Here is a 16,677-nt window from a genome sequence, read left to right on the forward strand (position 1 = left end):
TCACAAAGAAACACAGGAATGAGTCACAAAAGTTCTGGAACAAAAATGAACTTCCATCAAGGTGATGTGGAGAACGAAATCAAGCACGATGGCGGTAGAAGCATGGCTTGGGCTTGCATGATTGCTTCTGGAATGTTCTCTCTAATCTTAATTGATGATGGAACTCATGAAAGCACTTTTTGTAAGTCGCTCTGGATAAGAGCGTCTGCCAAATGCCTAAATGTAAATGTAAATGATGGAACAGAATGTATTCAGAAATCTCTGTCTGTCAGAAACTTTCTCTCTCAATTTACAGAGAAATGCAACTAGGAGAAGCTTCATCATGCAACAAGACAACGACCTAAAAAACGCTGCAAAACAACACAGGACTTCATCAGGAGGAATGATCTAAAGGTTTAGAACGGACAAGTTTACCATCAGACCATGATCAGCGTTTCACCAGCTGAATAGGAGACTAGAGAGAGAAACCTTCCAAATCACTCACACTATTTAAAGAAACTTTACTACAGACCAAGAAAAGCATCACAAAAGTAACAGTTTGGGGATATCAGTGGGTCACTGGTTCATGAAGACAATTTGAAGAGATAAGCAAACAAATATTATGTGTCATTAATATTAAATTTAACCACTTGCTCATCTAAAGGTTGTATGGTCTCTCATTAAAGGCACCATATTCTGAGTTTAGTGCATCTCAGTGTAAATTTCAGGAAATTAAAGCTAAAATTTTGATCAATATTTTGATCACACTCAAATGTCTTCAGTGTGTAGCAAAAACAAACTGGCTCTGTGTTCCAATACTTTCAAGGCATGTAGCATCACTACATGGCAGAATTGGCTGTGTGTATGTGTGTGTGTTTGTGCATGCTCCTTATCACTCATGCAACTCCCAATATGGTGGTTTCTCACCCCTGAAGCGATTCTGTTTGTCCAGTAGAATTATGAAGCTGTTAGTCACCAAGCACTGAACTCGTGAACCAAAAAAAAAATATATATATATATAAACAAAAAACCCTGAAAGCCTGGCGTGAGAAAAAATTCATAAATTTTTCATTCCAAAATGCAAACAAATGTACACTGAAAATGAAACCCATTAAAACTTCCCCCAAAACAAACACCCAAGTTAATTATTATTGACTCTACACATTCCATGTGGTGGAAGTTCACAGGCACTGACCAACAATTCTGAATAAGCGTCAAAGAGTCACAGATTTTAAATCTCCAGTAGATTTTACTTTGGCTTTATTAGTAACATCTCCGTAATGTCCACAACCAAGATCTGGTTAAGTGTGTTTATTCATATAGAGCTAATCACCATGTAAGCTAGCATGTGACATTTTTTTTCTTCATTTATGCTTATAGCTAGCCAGAATAGTGCAGGGTGATGATATTTTATTTTTTAACTTTTCCTGTAACATTAAAATCTTAATTCAACCTGATCAGTTTTTATATGGAGTAGTCTGGTGTGATCTGATGTTATCTGTTTTGCTATGATCTAGTATTTTAAAATCAGCTCTGAAGTAGTTTAGATCTGCTCTAAAATGACATTACTTTTCTATAAACATGAAGGCTATATATCAACTTCACTAAACAGATAAGGGTATAAGACAATAATGTGCTAAATCCTATTAGTGTTGTCTTAAACCATGTGGACTTCTTTGGGAATTATAATAAATGTTTCTCTATGATTCCTGTCACATTCTTTTATGTAAGAAGATCATAAAAGCAAACTGCACAACTAAAAACAGTCATGGTGGCCATTTTAAAGCCAAAGCCAAGTTTAAAGCCATCACAACATGGACATATTCAGCTCATATGAGTTCGTTAGAATGCTTCGTGATGCTAATTTTGCTTCACTTTTTAGTCATCAGTTATATAACAAACGATGGTGTTGTTCCTGTCAATCGAAAACATTACCACTACCCTTTAGATGGCGGGCACTTTAGGTGTGATTTAAGGAGATCTGAGAAAATTTAACTTATCACAATGACACCAAAGGTAAAGTGAAGGAAATGCAAAAACCAACCACTACAGATTCCAGAGAGTCCAGCGATACACACTTCTTCTCCAGACTTACCTATGCACTTGATTTCGAAGCCTCGTGGAGGTTTGAGGGCCCTGCGTGTCCATCCTTCCCTGAGCACTTCCAAGTGGTCCTCCTTGCCCTGGATGAGCAGGACGTGATCGTCTATCCATCCCAGGAAGAAAGTCTCAGCTATGGCGTCCGTCACCTTCTTGTTCCAGAAGTGCTGCATGTTCTCAGCTTTGAAGTCAGCAAAGATCTCATATCCTGTGTGATGGTGCTGGAGCTTCTCTGTGACCGTGGGAGAGTCGTCCGAGCCCACGCGGCTCAGCACAATGGCCAGAGAGTGAGGTGCGATCTGCAGGAACTTCTCCATCTCCACCTTCTCACTCGGCTTCTCACAGGAAGGCCATGAAGGCTTCGCTCCACACTGCAGCTTCACTGCGCATGCAACACCCCGGCACCCCGCCACATCTCACTGGCTCATCTGCGGTCTGAGGAACGAGTTCACGGGAAATCCGTGCAGTCCATCACCGAGCACCAGATCATGACGCCACGCAAGAGCGGTAAATAAGTGATAATAAATGTGATGATAAAAACGTTTACTGGCGGAAAACAGGTCAATCATCACTGGGTTGTGCACGCACAATTCATCCGTTCATTTTCACGTCTTTTATAAAATGCACCGGCACGCGCACTCCTCCCTACATTCCTAGAGAATATGCCTCGTTCCAAAAAAAAAAAAAAAAAAAGTAATAAAAAAAATGACACACACACACACACACACACGATTTATAATTCCTCTCTGAAATAATCGCATGGACGAAAACAGCGCGTGTCGCTTATGTGTCCCGGCGCGGCGCGCGCTCTACGTGCCCGGCAGCTCGACACTCCTGACGCTCCCTCTGACCGGGTTTTTGCGTATCGGATAGGCGCGCGCGAGGAGGAGGAGGTATGAAGCGCGTGCAGATGTTTCCGTCGCTCCACCTACAGGCTGGACTGCGGTGAGGCACGATACTGATGATATCGCGATATTTACGACCGATCGGGAATTTTAATGAGCTAAAGTTTAAGGGATTATAATATAAAATTAAGCCACACTAAAAAAGAAACTAAATAAAGAAAACTAAAAAACTAAAGTAGTTTATATGAAATGTGGGGTTGTGTGAACAAATTTTAAAAAATATTCTCGTTTTATATTAAAATGAAATATGTCTATTAAAAAAGCTGTATTTGGCTGTTTGCTGTCTTAGTGCTTTCATTTCAATTTATTTTTCATTTTTGGTCTGTGTATTTTAATATAAAGGAAATAATTTACGTTTAAACTTATTAAAACGCTTAATTATAAAACTATTTAAATCTCCACTTACACCTTTACCTACCACTTACAACTACACTTCTACCCACACTTCTACCTGCACCTTAACTTTTAAATTTTTTGTACAGCAGAACTCGTAACTTTTAACTTTTTGTTCTATCAACTTTTTGCGCAGCAGAGCTCTCTGCCTAAGTTAATTAATCCAAAAAAATTAAAAATTAAATTCTAAGGTAGTATCTTAATTTTTGTTTACACTTAGTTGTTTTTCTTTCGTCATCATCCAAATACAATACTGGACTGGTAAAGGGGCAAAAGAGCGAATCACAGAGGAGAAATCGAAAAGTAAATCAGATAAAGATTAAATTTTGTCTTTAAATGACTCCAGCGTGTTGTTAATAACCACTTATACCACTTCTGTTCAGCGGTGAACATATTAAGCAAGCTCAGTAAAAATATTTGGCCTAGCTTTTTTTCATTTTTATATTATTTGTTTATCCTTTATGATCTATTGGTGCAGGTGTTTGTTTAAATTGAGCAAGTAGCCAATTATTAGAAGCTTTTTAAACTACTGACAATCCTTGTTTAAGTACATTATTAAATCTGGCACATAACTGTTCATAACATCTCTTTTACTCAACATTTTGATTTGACTTATTGTGCCGGTTAAACTTCAGACAGACAACAAAGTACTGCAAAAGTTTAATTAAATTCTGACCAGGATTCGATTTAAGATTTATGGCATGGGTTTACCTTTAGGTAAAGATATAATGAAAGAGTGAGTTCTAACCAATGTACAGACAAAACCTTTTTTTATATAAGTTACTCCAAATTAAAGCCTTGTCAGAAGGGAGGTGCCCTGAAACTTACTTCCTGTTGATGGGATCATTTAAGGAGGACTTAAATTACATCAGTGTTTTGGGGAAAAGTTTGTGATCAGTGGACTGCGAGCACAAGATCTTAAGTGATGTGAAAGTGACACTATTTTTTTTTTATCTCATCTGAGCGAACACTACACCCTGCACCTGTCACATGAAAGACTCTCAGAAGTAAATCATAACCTGAAATAAAACCTGCTGCATCAGTGGTGAACTGTAAAAACATACATTTAATTCTAATAGGGATTTCTAACACAAATTATAAAGTAAACGTATTTAATTATTCAAACTATGCCACAAAAGCATGCATACAAATAAAATTGAATTGAATTGAATTGAATTTAACAAAAAAAACGAAGGATCATTTTGGTTGTCTTTTTTATGTTTTCTGTAGGTATTTTGGATTTATTTTTTACAGTCTGGGTATTCCACAATATTTAATGTAACTATAAATGGAGAAAAAGCCGATGTTGTTTATTTGTACTAACATGAACTCATCATCATACCACCAAGTTGTGTTTCATTAATATACTTCATCAACACCTTCTGACTAATCTGAATACAGAAATAAGATGCTCTATGCTGTAAGTAAGGAAAAGACAGTTGTGATAAAGCATTACTGTTACCACTATAACACCGCATCCCTAGTTACCTCTTATTCCACCCCAAGGTGTGTTGTTTCCTCACCAGACTCTTTTTATCTCTTTCTCGTAGTAAAGATATTGACAGCAAAAATAAAAAATTCTCTGTCCTGTAGATGTGGGAAAATGCCGAGAGTAACAGTGAGTTGGAGATGCTTGCTCATCACTGCCCCCTGCAGGCCGCGTCCCTGATTACTGCTTATATTGTACAGTAGTATTGTATTGCAGTAGGATCAGTATGGAGAAATGTGCTAGCAGAGTTAAACTGGCCTGTCATAAAATAGAAAATAATTAGTCGAAGGGTTTATGTTTGGCATCTGGATCAGATTATCTGTTCTTAAAAAATTACTTGAAGTGGATTTTTCACTCGTTAGAACAACTAAATAAAAAGTATAAAGAAACAGATGTGAAACTTTTTCACCCAGACTGAGTGTCACAAGTGAAATAATCATATATATGATATAAATAATAAATATATATATATATATATATATATATATATATATAGTCAAGATAGTAAAGAGTCAAGATAATGAGACCGTAAAATACAAGACGATTACATCTTTAAATAAAGGCTTCATAACTGTCTGCCTTTATGGGTGTGTGTGTGTGTGTGTGTGTGTGTATAAAATAAGTGACCTTTATTTTCTTTTACTTCCATCATTCTTTCAACTTAAATACGGTTTTAGGAGATCTGGATTTAAGTATACCAGGGCCAAAATTCCGCAAAGCAAAACAGCACGTCGAATTACATGAATTGAATAATAATTTGTCACAATTAAAGTATGTATATATAATTCTGTGCTGCAATTTCATTTGATTGGCAAAAATCGCTACAAAATTTTCAGCACTGCAATGCGGTTAAAACATAGTTCTGTAACTTTTAAGAATTTTTTTTAATCAAATGCTCTTTAAATGATTATCAACATGACAATATCTTCGGGTAAAAAAACATTACACCTTTTTGTAAAAACTCAAATCATTTTATTCCTAATCACTTGTGTAAAAATTATAATTTTAACAACTTGTTCTGTACTCATCTTTTCGTCCAATTAAATGCTCTGCAGAATGTATATGCGCCAGCACTAGGGGCAATCTCAACCAACAGAAGAAGTTTAAGAAATCCTCCACGGCTAGAAAATTTAAGACTGAATAAAATCTCTACTATGACTTGTGTCAGGTTTAGTTACATTGGATGAGGGTGTGGTCTGATGTATTATAACTGCTTTTGACTGTTCTAACTGAATCAGTGATAGACTCGAGTCAGTTCAGTTCTTTGGGCATTGTGATTGTCAATTCATTTCGATTTGTTTTCGGTCCTGGCAGCTATTTTCGTATAAAAAACTACTATAAGAATCTAATAAACACTGAAACGCTGTGTACGTTGTTAATTGCTTAAATGACATGTCTTATAGAGAAGACAATCTCTCTTCCTGCCAACCCTCTGCTCTTAGATCCGGTCCAGTAGATGGCAGTAATGCACCAACTGCTCATACACTCAAAGACACAGCCTTGCAAGTGGAAAATAGAAGATTTTGTTTGGTCAGCTAAAGCTGTGGTATATCTTTCAGGGACTCTACCAGTTTTAAAGCATTTAACATTTGCAAGTTTAGCTAAATAAAAGCTAAAATTCTCAGCTTCTGAGATTCTCAATTTATCAAACACTGACCTATTGATTCCTTGAATTGACTGACGAAAGATCGATTAAATTGCAAAATCAATTAAATCACAGCTCTAGTTCTCACACATCATCACTTTGAGTTTCTGTTTCATAATGGAAATGTATCAACATACATGATCATTAGTGGAGATACCAAAGGAAAAAGTTTTCCTAACATGAAAAAATAATCAAATAATAGATTCCCAAGATTTTATATAAAAATCCAAATCAGAGCCAAAGTTTATATGATTAGTTATAAAGCCGCTGTATAAAGGGTAAGACATCTAAGCATCTCTCAGATGTCTTATGTCTCACTTTTACGGCAAACGTGTCACATCATGTGGCACTTCTGTCCGGTTAAAACTACAAACACACCAAAGACAAGCCGAGATGTAAAGCACAGGTTTATTTAAATACACAAAACTTTTTTTTCTTGTAAAGGAAACCTAAACCCAAAACCCAAACCCAATATTACACCAGACTTGTCAAACCAACGAAAACACACAAGTGTTCTCTCACACTGGAAGACATTTTAGCATTCTCGGTGTTAAATGAAATCCAAAGATAAAAAATAAAAAACACGGCTCCAATCCTGTGCGTTTTTTTCTTTTTACAACACAACTGACTCTGAAATGAAAAAATAAAGTCTGAAAACGTTTCTTCAGCATCATATAAACACTGACGGCAGTTTTGTGAGTCTTTTCGCAGGAAGTCTTTAGGCAGTCGGCTTTCTGCTCCCGCGCTCTCTGTGATACTCCCTCACCTGCTTGCGCCTTTATTTCCCTCAGTCTAATCTAACGAATAAACTCGAGAAACAACGCGATGCCTGAACAGGCGGTGGTACTGAAACATGACGTGCTGTAAAGCGTTTAAAAAGATAGCAATGCATTCTGGGATGTGAGTAGTGATGCTGATTCGTTCATCTTTCTGCACAGATAAAGTGATAACCAAACAGAACAGCCCCCAGGATGCGGATGGGGTTTAACCCGGGGATTGCGTGGAGGGGAAGTGCACAAACGGAGTCCACTTTCGCTTTGCTCGACAGCGAATCAGATCTCTGAGCCATTCCAGATGTTGTTTATAAACTAACCTATCACTGCTTTAGGATGTTTTAAACTCTGACCAATCAGCACACTGAGGTGATGTTAATACAATAAAAAAGTTCTCATGTTTAGTGTGTGAGGAAGATCAGAATGAATCTGTGGAGCAGGAAGAGTCTGGAATATTCCGAAGGCGTGGCTCAGGCTTGATGTTTCGGTCACCGTACATGTGACTCGATCCTGAGCCACTACCTGGACCGGCGGTCCTTCTTGGGCCTCTCTGTGCTTTTGTCCATGGTCTTTTCACTGTCTCCTCTGCACTTGGGACAGTACCACTTGCCCTTGGGTTTGTAGGTGAGTCCAACGCAGGAGAAGTGGAACCACTCAATAGGGCACTGCTCGTTATCGCATCCTATCATCTCCCCGTAAGAAACCTGCTCACACAGGCAGTATGTCGGCTCGTTCGGGTCAATGTTAAACTCGACGGCGGGAGAAACGTCGCGTTCTGGCTTCGCTTTCGAGCGCTTCTTCTTCTTCGCCGATTTGGACTTTTTCTCACGAGGGGGCTGAGACGCAGGCTCGTCACTCGGGTCCTCCAGAACCCCGTTTGCACCATTTGCGCTGTAACATGAGTCACGGCTCTCGCTGTTGCGATGACGGCGGGGCCTGCGTGCCGATGCGCGCTCTGCTACAGCGTTAGCCACGCCACTTCCTGTCTCGTGACGAGATTTTTCAGGCGGCCTTTCGGCGTCGACGGGGTCCAAGAAGCAGGGAGAGTGAGCCTCCATCTGGCGCGAGCGGTTCTCCACCACCTCCATCATCTGCGTGACTACGTGGATCTTCTCATCTCCGAGCTCCTGACTGCTGATCAGAGCGCGCTGCAGCTGCATCTGGAGACGCTTCCTCTGAGCGCCATCCGCCTCCTTCTTATACTTCTCGAACACCTCATCTACCTCCTTTAGGATCTCTGAGAAAAAAAAACAAACAGGAAGTTCAGGAGTGAAAGGGCTGCATTTAGGAGTTTAAACATCTGGACTGACTTTACACCAAACTTCTACAGAAACTAATTTACACCGCTTTCCTTTAACCAAAATTAACTTGGTCAATCAACCAATGTCCACGCAGGGTCATTGGCCCTGACACATTCAGGTTGTTTATTTACTAACACAAACAGTGTGTACGAAGATCAACGCTGACTTTCAGATGATTTTAGGACTTATTTAGTGTGGATGTTCTAAAGCTGAAGATTTTCAGCTGGTTTCAGTTTTTAGCTGGTTTAGGTTTTAGAGCTTGAAACGACTGTTCAATCAAACGATGCTGGATTGGAGCTTTTGTACATTTAGATCAGTTTAATATACATTTAGGCATTTGGCAGACGCTTTTATCCAGAGCAACTTACAAAAAGTGCTTTAAAGTTTACATCATTGGATACATACATACTTAATTCAGATCAACTGGAACATTCTGATCACTTTAGCTTGGACCAACAGGCACATTTAAACTTTTTTAACACAGCTGCATTTAGATGATCTTAGTTTGGATCAATCAGGGCGTTCTTATGATTTTTGTTTGGAACAATCAGTGCTATAATGGAAAGACTTGAATCATGTTTAAAATTTTCAAGAACTGGCACTGTGGAGATTTGTAATTAAACAAACCCTTTACTTTTAAGCTCCATTAGGATCACAGCCTTAGATCACAGCCGAACAATTTGATTTTGCGCATGATAGGCTTTTTAACCAAACTGTATCTCTGAACATCACTTACTCACCTGTACGTCTTCTTGGATAAAACATGGTGTCCTAATATATAACTAAAAGTAAATATTCCTATAAATACACTGTCTAGCCAAAAAAGGTCACCATTTCAGAAGGGTCAAATTATTGGAGTGCATTAAGCAAAGAAAGCAATTAAGGAGATTTGAAATGACTGGAACTGGGTTAAGAATCCTTCAACATATTATCGAAACCAGAAAGGGTAGTGCTGCCGTGCTGAACCTTTGTGGGGGAAAAATAAACCCATGTTTAATATGCCATGTAAAAGTAAATACATTTTCATACACACAATGTGATGACAACTTACAGGATTGGGACTAAACAGCTGTGTGTCCGTAAGAAAACCTCTTGTTTTTTAACACTATAAAAACTATATTAGAAAAAAAGCCTTTGGTTGGCTAGGGAGCATAAGTATTGGACTTTGGAGTAATGGAAAAAGGTCATGTGATCTGATTAGATCAGATTGACCCTATTGGTCACTGTACAAGCCTCTGAAGACAGTGTTATGATCTGGGGTAGCTTAACCTGGTTAGGTCTAGGCTCAGCAATGTTACGTGGCAATAAAATGAAGTCAGCTGATGACCTGAATGTACTGAATGACCAAGTTATCACATCTTAAGAGTTTTTCTTCTCTGATGGCACGGCCGTATTACAGTACTTAGTTGTGAAAGAGTGGCTCTGGGAGCATGGGAAATAATTTTGTTCTGAAATCAAAGCTAAAGGTGTTGTAAAGGTTTTTTCGTCTTTTCGTCAAATCTGGTAACTACTTAACTATTCAAACTGTACTAACCAAAATCAACGCTTATTAATACATCCGATCTCTGAAAATGTTTATTAAAACTGACACCTACACAATGGGACTCCCCTCTCCACTGACCAATCAGAAGCCACCTGGTGACTCACATCCTTACAGAATGCATCAGTGTGTCTCTGTACATCACGGTATCTCTACACTCATGTAACTGAACCTGAAACGAGGCGTGATAGAGCAGGAAAAAACTGTGATGTCATCATACTACATTGTAAACACTACATATTGTGGCGTGATTACTAGGGAGAATAGAAAGCATAGTTAAGGGTCCAGAGACGGAAACATTAACCAGAGAAGGAAACATTTAACGCTGTTTTTGAGGAAGACTGGACCGGAAAGTCAGCCTTAAAAGACAGGGAAGCTGAGGAGACAGAGAGACCCGTAGGTGGTGGTGATACATCCTAAAGAACTGCAACTAGTGGTACTGAGAGGAAACATGTCGAGAAGTATAAGAAATAAAAAGATCAGGGAAAGAAGCATTAGATGAAAAATTGGCTTTAAGAGGTCGGGAAGATGAGGAAGAATGAGACCTACAGTTTTCAATAATGTAACCTTCTGGATTCCAACCACCATTAAAAACAAAGAAGAAGAAAACACCAGTTATTTGAACAGAACTTGATACTACCTAAAAATTTCTTACCCCTGGTCCGAATAGGTCATAAACATTTGTCGCCATGGTAACAAAGTGAATTTGGCGGAAATATTTATTTACTCACCCTACTGTATGTATTACTCTTTCTATGGTACACTGTATACTTCGTATACAGCACATCTATAGCACACTAGATTACCTGCTCAGGTGTGTGTGTGTGTGTGTGTGTGTATGAACACACTAAAAACATGGACTGGATCTGATTCCCAGGATTGGGATCTAAATATAATCTACATCTTAAGCAGGAGGACCCGTGTGGTGAGAGAAATGGAGATGAAGAACAAAAGTGTTTTCATTAAAGTGAAATTTAAGCAGAAAACCAGAACAGAGTGGAAGAAGGATGAGCAAAATGGCTGAAGGCGGGTGGAGAGAGAGAGAGAGAGAGAGAGAGAGAGAGAGAGAGAGACTATTGTGTGATTAATATGAAAAGTGAAATGTAATTATAAATGTATTATTGTATGATGATGAGAAGAAGATAAGGATGAAGAATACTAGTATGTAAAGTGTTTACAGCTTTATAGTAAAAAAAAAAACCTGGGTCTGTTTGAAAGAGAAAACAGATCCGCTCAGATTAGAGATCTCCAAACAGGATCTCCGAAACACAAACGCGGGATTTAAAATACAGACTTTATACTCTACAAACCTTGATATTTGGTGTCGATTTCCCGCAGGAGTGAGACATTTCGCTGGATGTCCAGAGGAAGCGACTCGACACACTCCAGGTAATCCTCCACATAGCTCACGAGCTGCGATTTCTCCGCGTTCGGATAGTGTCCTAACATCGTAAAAGCCACGCATTAAGCAGCCAGGAGGTCTCCGGGAGCAAACAAGACGCTCATAAGTTTGGTTAAACCGCTCTGTTTGTATGTGCTTTTCTCCGTCTCTTCTTGCCTTTCCGGGCAAAATTCACTTCTCTGACTACGAGAACTCCCCTCAAACAAAACTGCTGCTAATGCGCACGCGCAAGATCCGCCCATCTTAAAAAATTGCCGCGTTAGGTGCGGGGAGGGGGGAGGCGGGGGAAAGGGTGATCAGAGCTCGTGCTGTTCTGCGTCCTCAGGACCCGGTTTAGGCGGCCGCGATAAACGCCTGATTAAATAATTAAATAAACACGATTTAATAGTAGCTGTCATTGACAGTAAAATAGTTTTTAGAAATAGTTGAAGTTGAATATAAGCTGATCAGCTTTAATGTAATCAGTGATATTATTATTTCAGATTGAAGCCCACGTACAGGTACAATACAAATGTGTATTGTATTGGTTTCCACTCGATTTACTTTTACTCGATACTTCTTTTGTCATCAGCCAAATACACTGCCTATTCAGTAATGAGAGTAAATCTGAGATGAGTAATCAAAAACGTCTTAAAACGTCTCCAGTGTGTTAAAATTCACTCAGCACTGTTATTTCAGCTGTGAAAATATTAAATAATCCCAGTAGAAATATAAAATTTTCCTTTTCTAATTAATATTTATTAGTACAGGGGTTTGTTTACATTGATCAAGTAGCTTATTTAATTAAGTAGATTAAATCTGGCAAAGTACTGTTCATAACATTGTTTTTACTCAACAGTATGATTTTACGTATGGTGCATGTTAAACTTATCTATGGACTGCAAAAATCTTATTATAATCTGTCAGTTTTGTGTGATGCTGTGAAAAAAATCTGTTTGGACAGACATACAGACAGAAAATTTTCTGAGATATGTATATGTAATGTAGATACATATCCTCCACAGGTCCTCCAATGTATGAAACGTAAAGATATCATTGAAAGAGCAAGTTCTGACCAATAGACAAACACACACACACATTAATATATATAGTCAGTATATATGATTATTTTTATTTTAAACATTTACACCTTTTTTGGGAAGGACGAAAGTGAAGATCTCAAATTGGTATATTTACATTTGGCTATAACAATAAATGATGTTAACAACGTTGTGCATATTGAAGTGAAATTTATTTTACTCAACAAACATTATAAACAAAACAAAGTAATTTTATGTGTGTTTTCAGTGATATGTGCATGTTTATGATCTAAAATAATGACATTATATTACGACTTACTAACGTTTACTTATGACTTAATATCTCATACGACTTAATTATGACTTAATACGTGCAAGTATTGTTCATTATTATGCTACGACTTTTAAAATAAAAAAGTATTTTTTTATAAAGAAGGCTTTACAAATCTGGCGGTTCTTGGCTCGCAATGAATTTAAAGGCATTTCATACGGCGTCCCTGCGAAATGTGTACCATCGTCTCCGCAGAGCGGAAGTTTGAAAATGGCGGCCCATGTTTCCATGGAAAAGGATTGTTCCTCTACGAAAGGGTGGAAGGAGGAGGGGGAAGGGGCTGTTGTTAAACGGACCGAATTACTTCTCAATTAATTCATAAAATGGTGAATAATATTTCCATATATCGGAGTGCAGTGACATTGGTTGTAGGATAAGTGATTATAAAAATGAGTCCGCCGTTTAAGTTTTTTTTTGTTTATGATTACCGGAATATATACTATAATACTGAAAAGGTAGACGCACATCCTGAGAATGAAACCATCCAAAAGAGACGCGCATCCTGAGAATGAGCCCCGTTCAGTTGCAGTGCGGATTTGCAGTACCTGCATTTCTCTGGACTTGACCATCATGGCTTGTGATACTCTGCTCAGCCAGGAAGTGACGTCTTAGCAGGAAGTAGTATCGTTACAAGCTCATGAACTGCGGTTTAGGCAGAACATTTCTGTTCAGTGTCCGGGGACTTTCCCCTAAGCACATGGAGAAACTGGGTTCTCAGCGCGTAGCTTAGAAAGCAAGTGTTCAGGCATGCGCAGTGAAGAGATCGGCGTCCAGTCTTATTAACCACCGACAGATGTCTAGTTGTTTAAAAGACGGTAGCTTTTGGAAATATTTTTCATATGAAGTTTCAAATTCTGTACGTGTAGATATTATATATACATGGGTATGCAACTTAAAACAGTAATATTACTCTTGTTTGTTCTAAATTACATATCTATTCATAAACCCGAACACGATATGTAAATAAGGCCTTGACGTAAACGCATGCACCACTCTGATTGGCTATTACCAATCATCTAGCTTTTAAGGACCTTTAAACAATATAATCTTTATTAACTTTTCTTATGTAGCTATTCATGTCGCTTTAAATCCTCAATAAACAGTACATGGCAAGAGAAACATACATAATAGCTTTGTTATGGTATTATTTTTGGTATTTGTTATTTATTTTTATGTTATTTTGCTATTATTTGTTTTTTTTAACACTCATAGCTTTGCTATTTAATTAACATATTGCAAAAATGCTACTATTACTTAAATTGTATTTATGTTTACACTTTATGTGTATTTTTTGGGGGTTTAAAACTAAAAATGCAGAATAGAATTCTAAATTATTTTTTTAATATAAATGAAACAGCATTAAAAATAGCATAAACAACATAAACATTATGTAAATATGAATGTGTATTATTATCAGTAGTAGTAGTAGTAGTAGTAGTAGTAGTCTTCATATTTTATAGCATTTGACCCTTTATTCTTCTCATGAGACAGTATTTACTCATGAAATTATAATAACACACTCCAGTAACAAAACACACACATGGGGAAAAAAAGAAAAGAAAAAAAAAAACGTTGAAATCTGACCCAGACTTACACAACCTCTCAGGCTGAGTGTTTATAAAAGAATGAAGGAAAGGAGGGAGGAGGTGCAGAAACACACACACACACACACACATACGCGCGCGCACACACAGCAGGACTAACAGCCCCAAGACAAAGGTAAAGTTTTGTGTATATTAAAACTCTGATGGTGTTCTGTATATGAGACTGATTTAAAAAAGATATTCTGGAGGGTAATGTACTGTGACTGTGTTATAGAATAGAGAGGTGAATGTGTAGGAACACTGCAGGACAGTTTGATAGACAAACTGCAATTCTGCTCTCTTTATCTGTAAGAAATATTACAGTATTGCTTTATCTGTAGAAAGTATTTCTAGAGCATGTAGAAGTACTCTGGCTTATGATTGCATTTTATTTATTTGTTTGGCTCTTTAGTTATTTTCTTTATTTCACAATGTAAAGCAATTTGAGCTGCATTTCGATTGTATAAAAGGTCTTTTATCAATAAAAACGATTATTGGTATCATTAAAAAAAACTATGTTACTGTGATGATATTACAGATGATATTATTTAAAAGCAGGAAAGAACACTTTTGACAGCCTGGAGAGGAAGATTTGGGACATAAAATTAATTATTAATTAGTAAATATGATATCAACTATACAGTACTATGCAAAAGTCTTGCTTCAAGAAAAATATTATTAATATTTTGATGTAAAAGATAAAATTACATAAAAGATAACTTTAAAGAGCAGTAAACAGAAACACACCAAAATCTCTTACGGCTTAGGACTGTGCCATGTAGAGTGACATATCTTTTTTTCATCACAATCTAGGCAATATGATAAACTGAATTTTATTTTATTTAAACCAATTACATAAACATTATTGATTAACGTTCATAACTTTTAAATAAACATCTCCTTACCCTGGAAAAAATGTCTTCATATTAGTGCTTTATTAAACTCAGTTCATGCAGAGCGTCCTTTAGACATCTTACTGTGAATAAGACTTCTCTATGCCATAATAATGTTATCAGAATGGATGCATTAATTTAAACTTGTGCTTTTGTGGTAGAAAATTTATCAACACATTTTGATTCTGCACCGAAATATAACTTTATAATAATGTTAGCGCTCAAATTATATTTTGAAATGGTGCTCTCATTTTAGATAAACTAGAAGAACACCTCATCACACAGTATGGTACCAATACACAGCAGGTCTGCAAGTTCCTCTGCGTTCTCCAGTTTCTCCTTAAAACATAATGAAAGCTTAATAGGCTTGTGTGAGCCTGACCAGGAGAAAGGATTTACTGAAGACAAACAAATAGCTTTTGCTTAAATGTGTTCTGTAGATAATTCCTAATTTTCTACTTTCCCTGTTCTTTAGGAATAATCAAAAGTGAAAATGGCAGCATACACACTCTTAGTGGTGTTTCTGCTCAGCTTTTTCTTTCACACACCCATCCTGAGTGAAAAGTTCCCACTGAAGCCTCCTGAGCATGATCTGTTTAACGGCTCTTTGTACGCCTCCTGCAGAATGCATCCCAACACCCAGTTGGGGTTAGGACTGCCCAAAGTGTATGGGCATGTCCTGTTTAAACAAACCAGACCAGATGAGAGCTTACAGGTGATGTTAAAACTACACGGCTTGCCTGCATCTAGTTCTCAGTCTCAAGCAATACACATTCATCAATATGGAGATCTAAGTGAAGGCTGCACCTCCACTGGCGGCCATTACAACCCAGGTGGAGTTAACCATCCGCTTCATCCTGGAGATTTTGGAAACTTTATTCCTCGCAATGGTAAGATTCGCCGGTCTGTATCCATAAAAGCCACTCTCTACGGCAGTTTATCAGTGCTCGGGCGTGCCGTGGTGATCCATGAGAAGAAGGACGACATGGGACGAGGAGTAGATGCCGGGAGTCTTCTCCATGGGAACGCAGGAGGACGACTGGCCTGTTGTGTAATTGGAATGAGCAGCTCCAAACTCTGGAATAAATCTCATCCCTAAAAGAAGTCTGTGCATACGAGTGTGGTGATATATCAGGCTGATGTTCTGTCATAAAAAAATGAAATGATGTTATGTCATGATAATTTAGCATAAACATATCTTAGCTTGCTGTCATGGTGTCATCAGGGTGGGACAATATATGGATATGTGGATATTGTGAATACAGAAATATTATGTAAACAGAAGAGATAAAACCTCTTTGTGTCCTTTTTTATTATCACTTTT

At 37.7% G+C, this 16,677-nt stretch overlaps 3 protein-coding genes across 3 annotated transcripts in view; 1 reads left to right on the top strand and 2 right to left on the bottom strand.

The window, feature by feature from the left end:
* stox2a (storkhead box 2a) overlaps window positions 1-2,776 on the bottom strand; it is a 56,285-nt gene extending 53,509 nt beyond the window's left edge. The window contains exon 1 of the mRNA XM_053502842.1: window positions 2,075-2,776. Within this exon, the coding sequence (XP_053358817.1) occupies window positions 2,075-2,396 (322 nt within the window). The 5' untranslated portion in view covers window positions 2,397-2,776. The remainder of the gene's footprint in view (window positions 1-2,074) is intronic.
* A 4,129-nt stretch (window positions 2,777-6,905) lies between these two features.
* Window positions 6,906-11,747, bottom strand: ing2 (inhibitor of growth family, member 2). The gene is made up of 2 exons (XM_053501313.1): window positions 11,436-11,747; window positions 6,906-8,521 (listed from the first exon to the last, which is right to left on the bottom strand). Exons 1-2 carry the CDS (start codon window positions 11,572-11,574, stop codon window positions 7,803-7,805), a joined length of 858 nt encoding a protein of 285 aa, XP_053357288.1. The 5' UTR covers window positions 11,575-11,747; the 3' UTR covers window positions 6,906-7,802.
* Window positions 11,748-14,521: 2,774 nt separating this feature from the next.
* sod3b (superoxide dismutase 3, extracellular b) lies at window positions 14,522-16,677 on the top strand. The gene is made up of 2 exons (XM_053501413.1): window positions 14,522-14,596; window positions 15,829-16,677. The coding sequence occupies exon 2, from the start codon at window positions 15,847-15,849 to the stop codon at window positions 16,450-16,452; it is 606 nt and encodes a 201-aa protein (XP_053357388.1). The 5' UTR covers window positions 14,522-14,596; window positions 15,829-15,846; the 3' UTR covers window positions 16,453-16,677.

The sequence above is a fragment of the Clarias gariepinus genome, chromosome 8, assembly GCF_024256425.1.
Source record: "Clarias gariepinus isolate MV-2021 ecotype Netherlands chromosome 8, CGAR_prim_01v2, whole genome shotgun sequence".
NCBI classification, from domain to species: Eukaryota; Metazoa; Chordata; class Actinopteri; order Siluriformes; family Clariidae; genus Clarias; species Clarias gariepinus.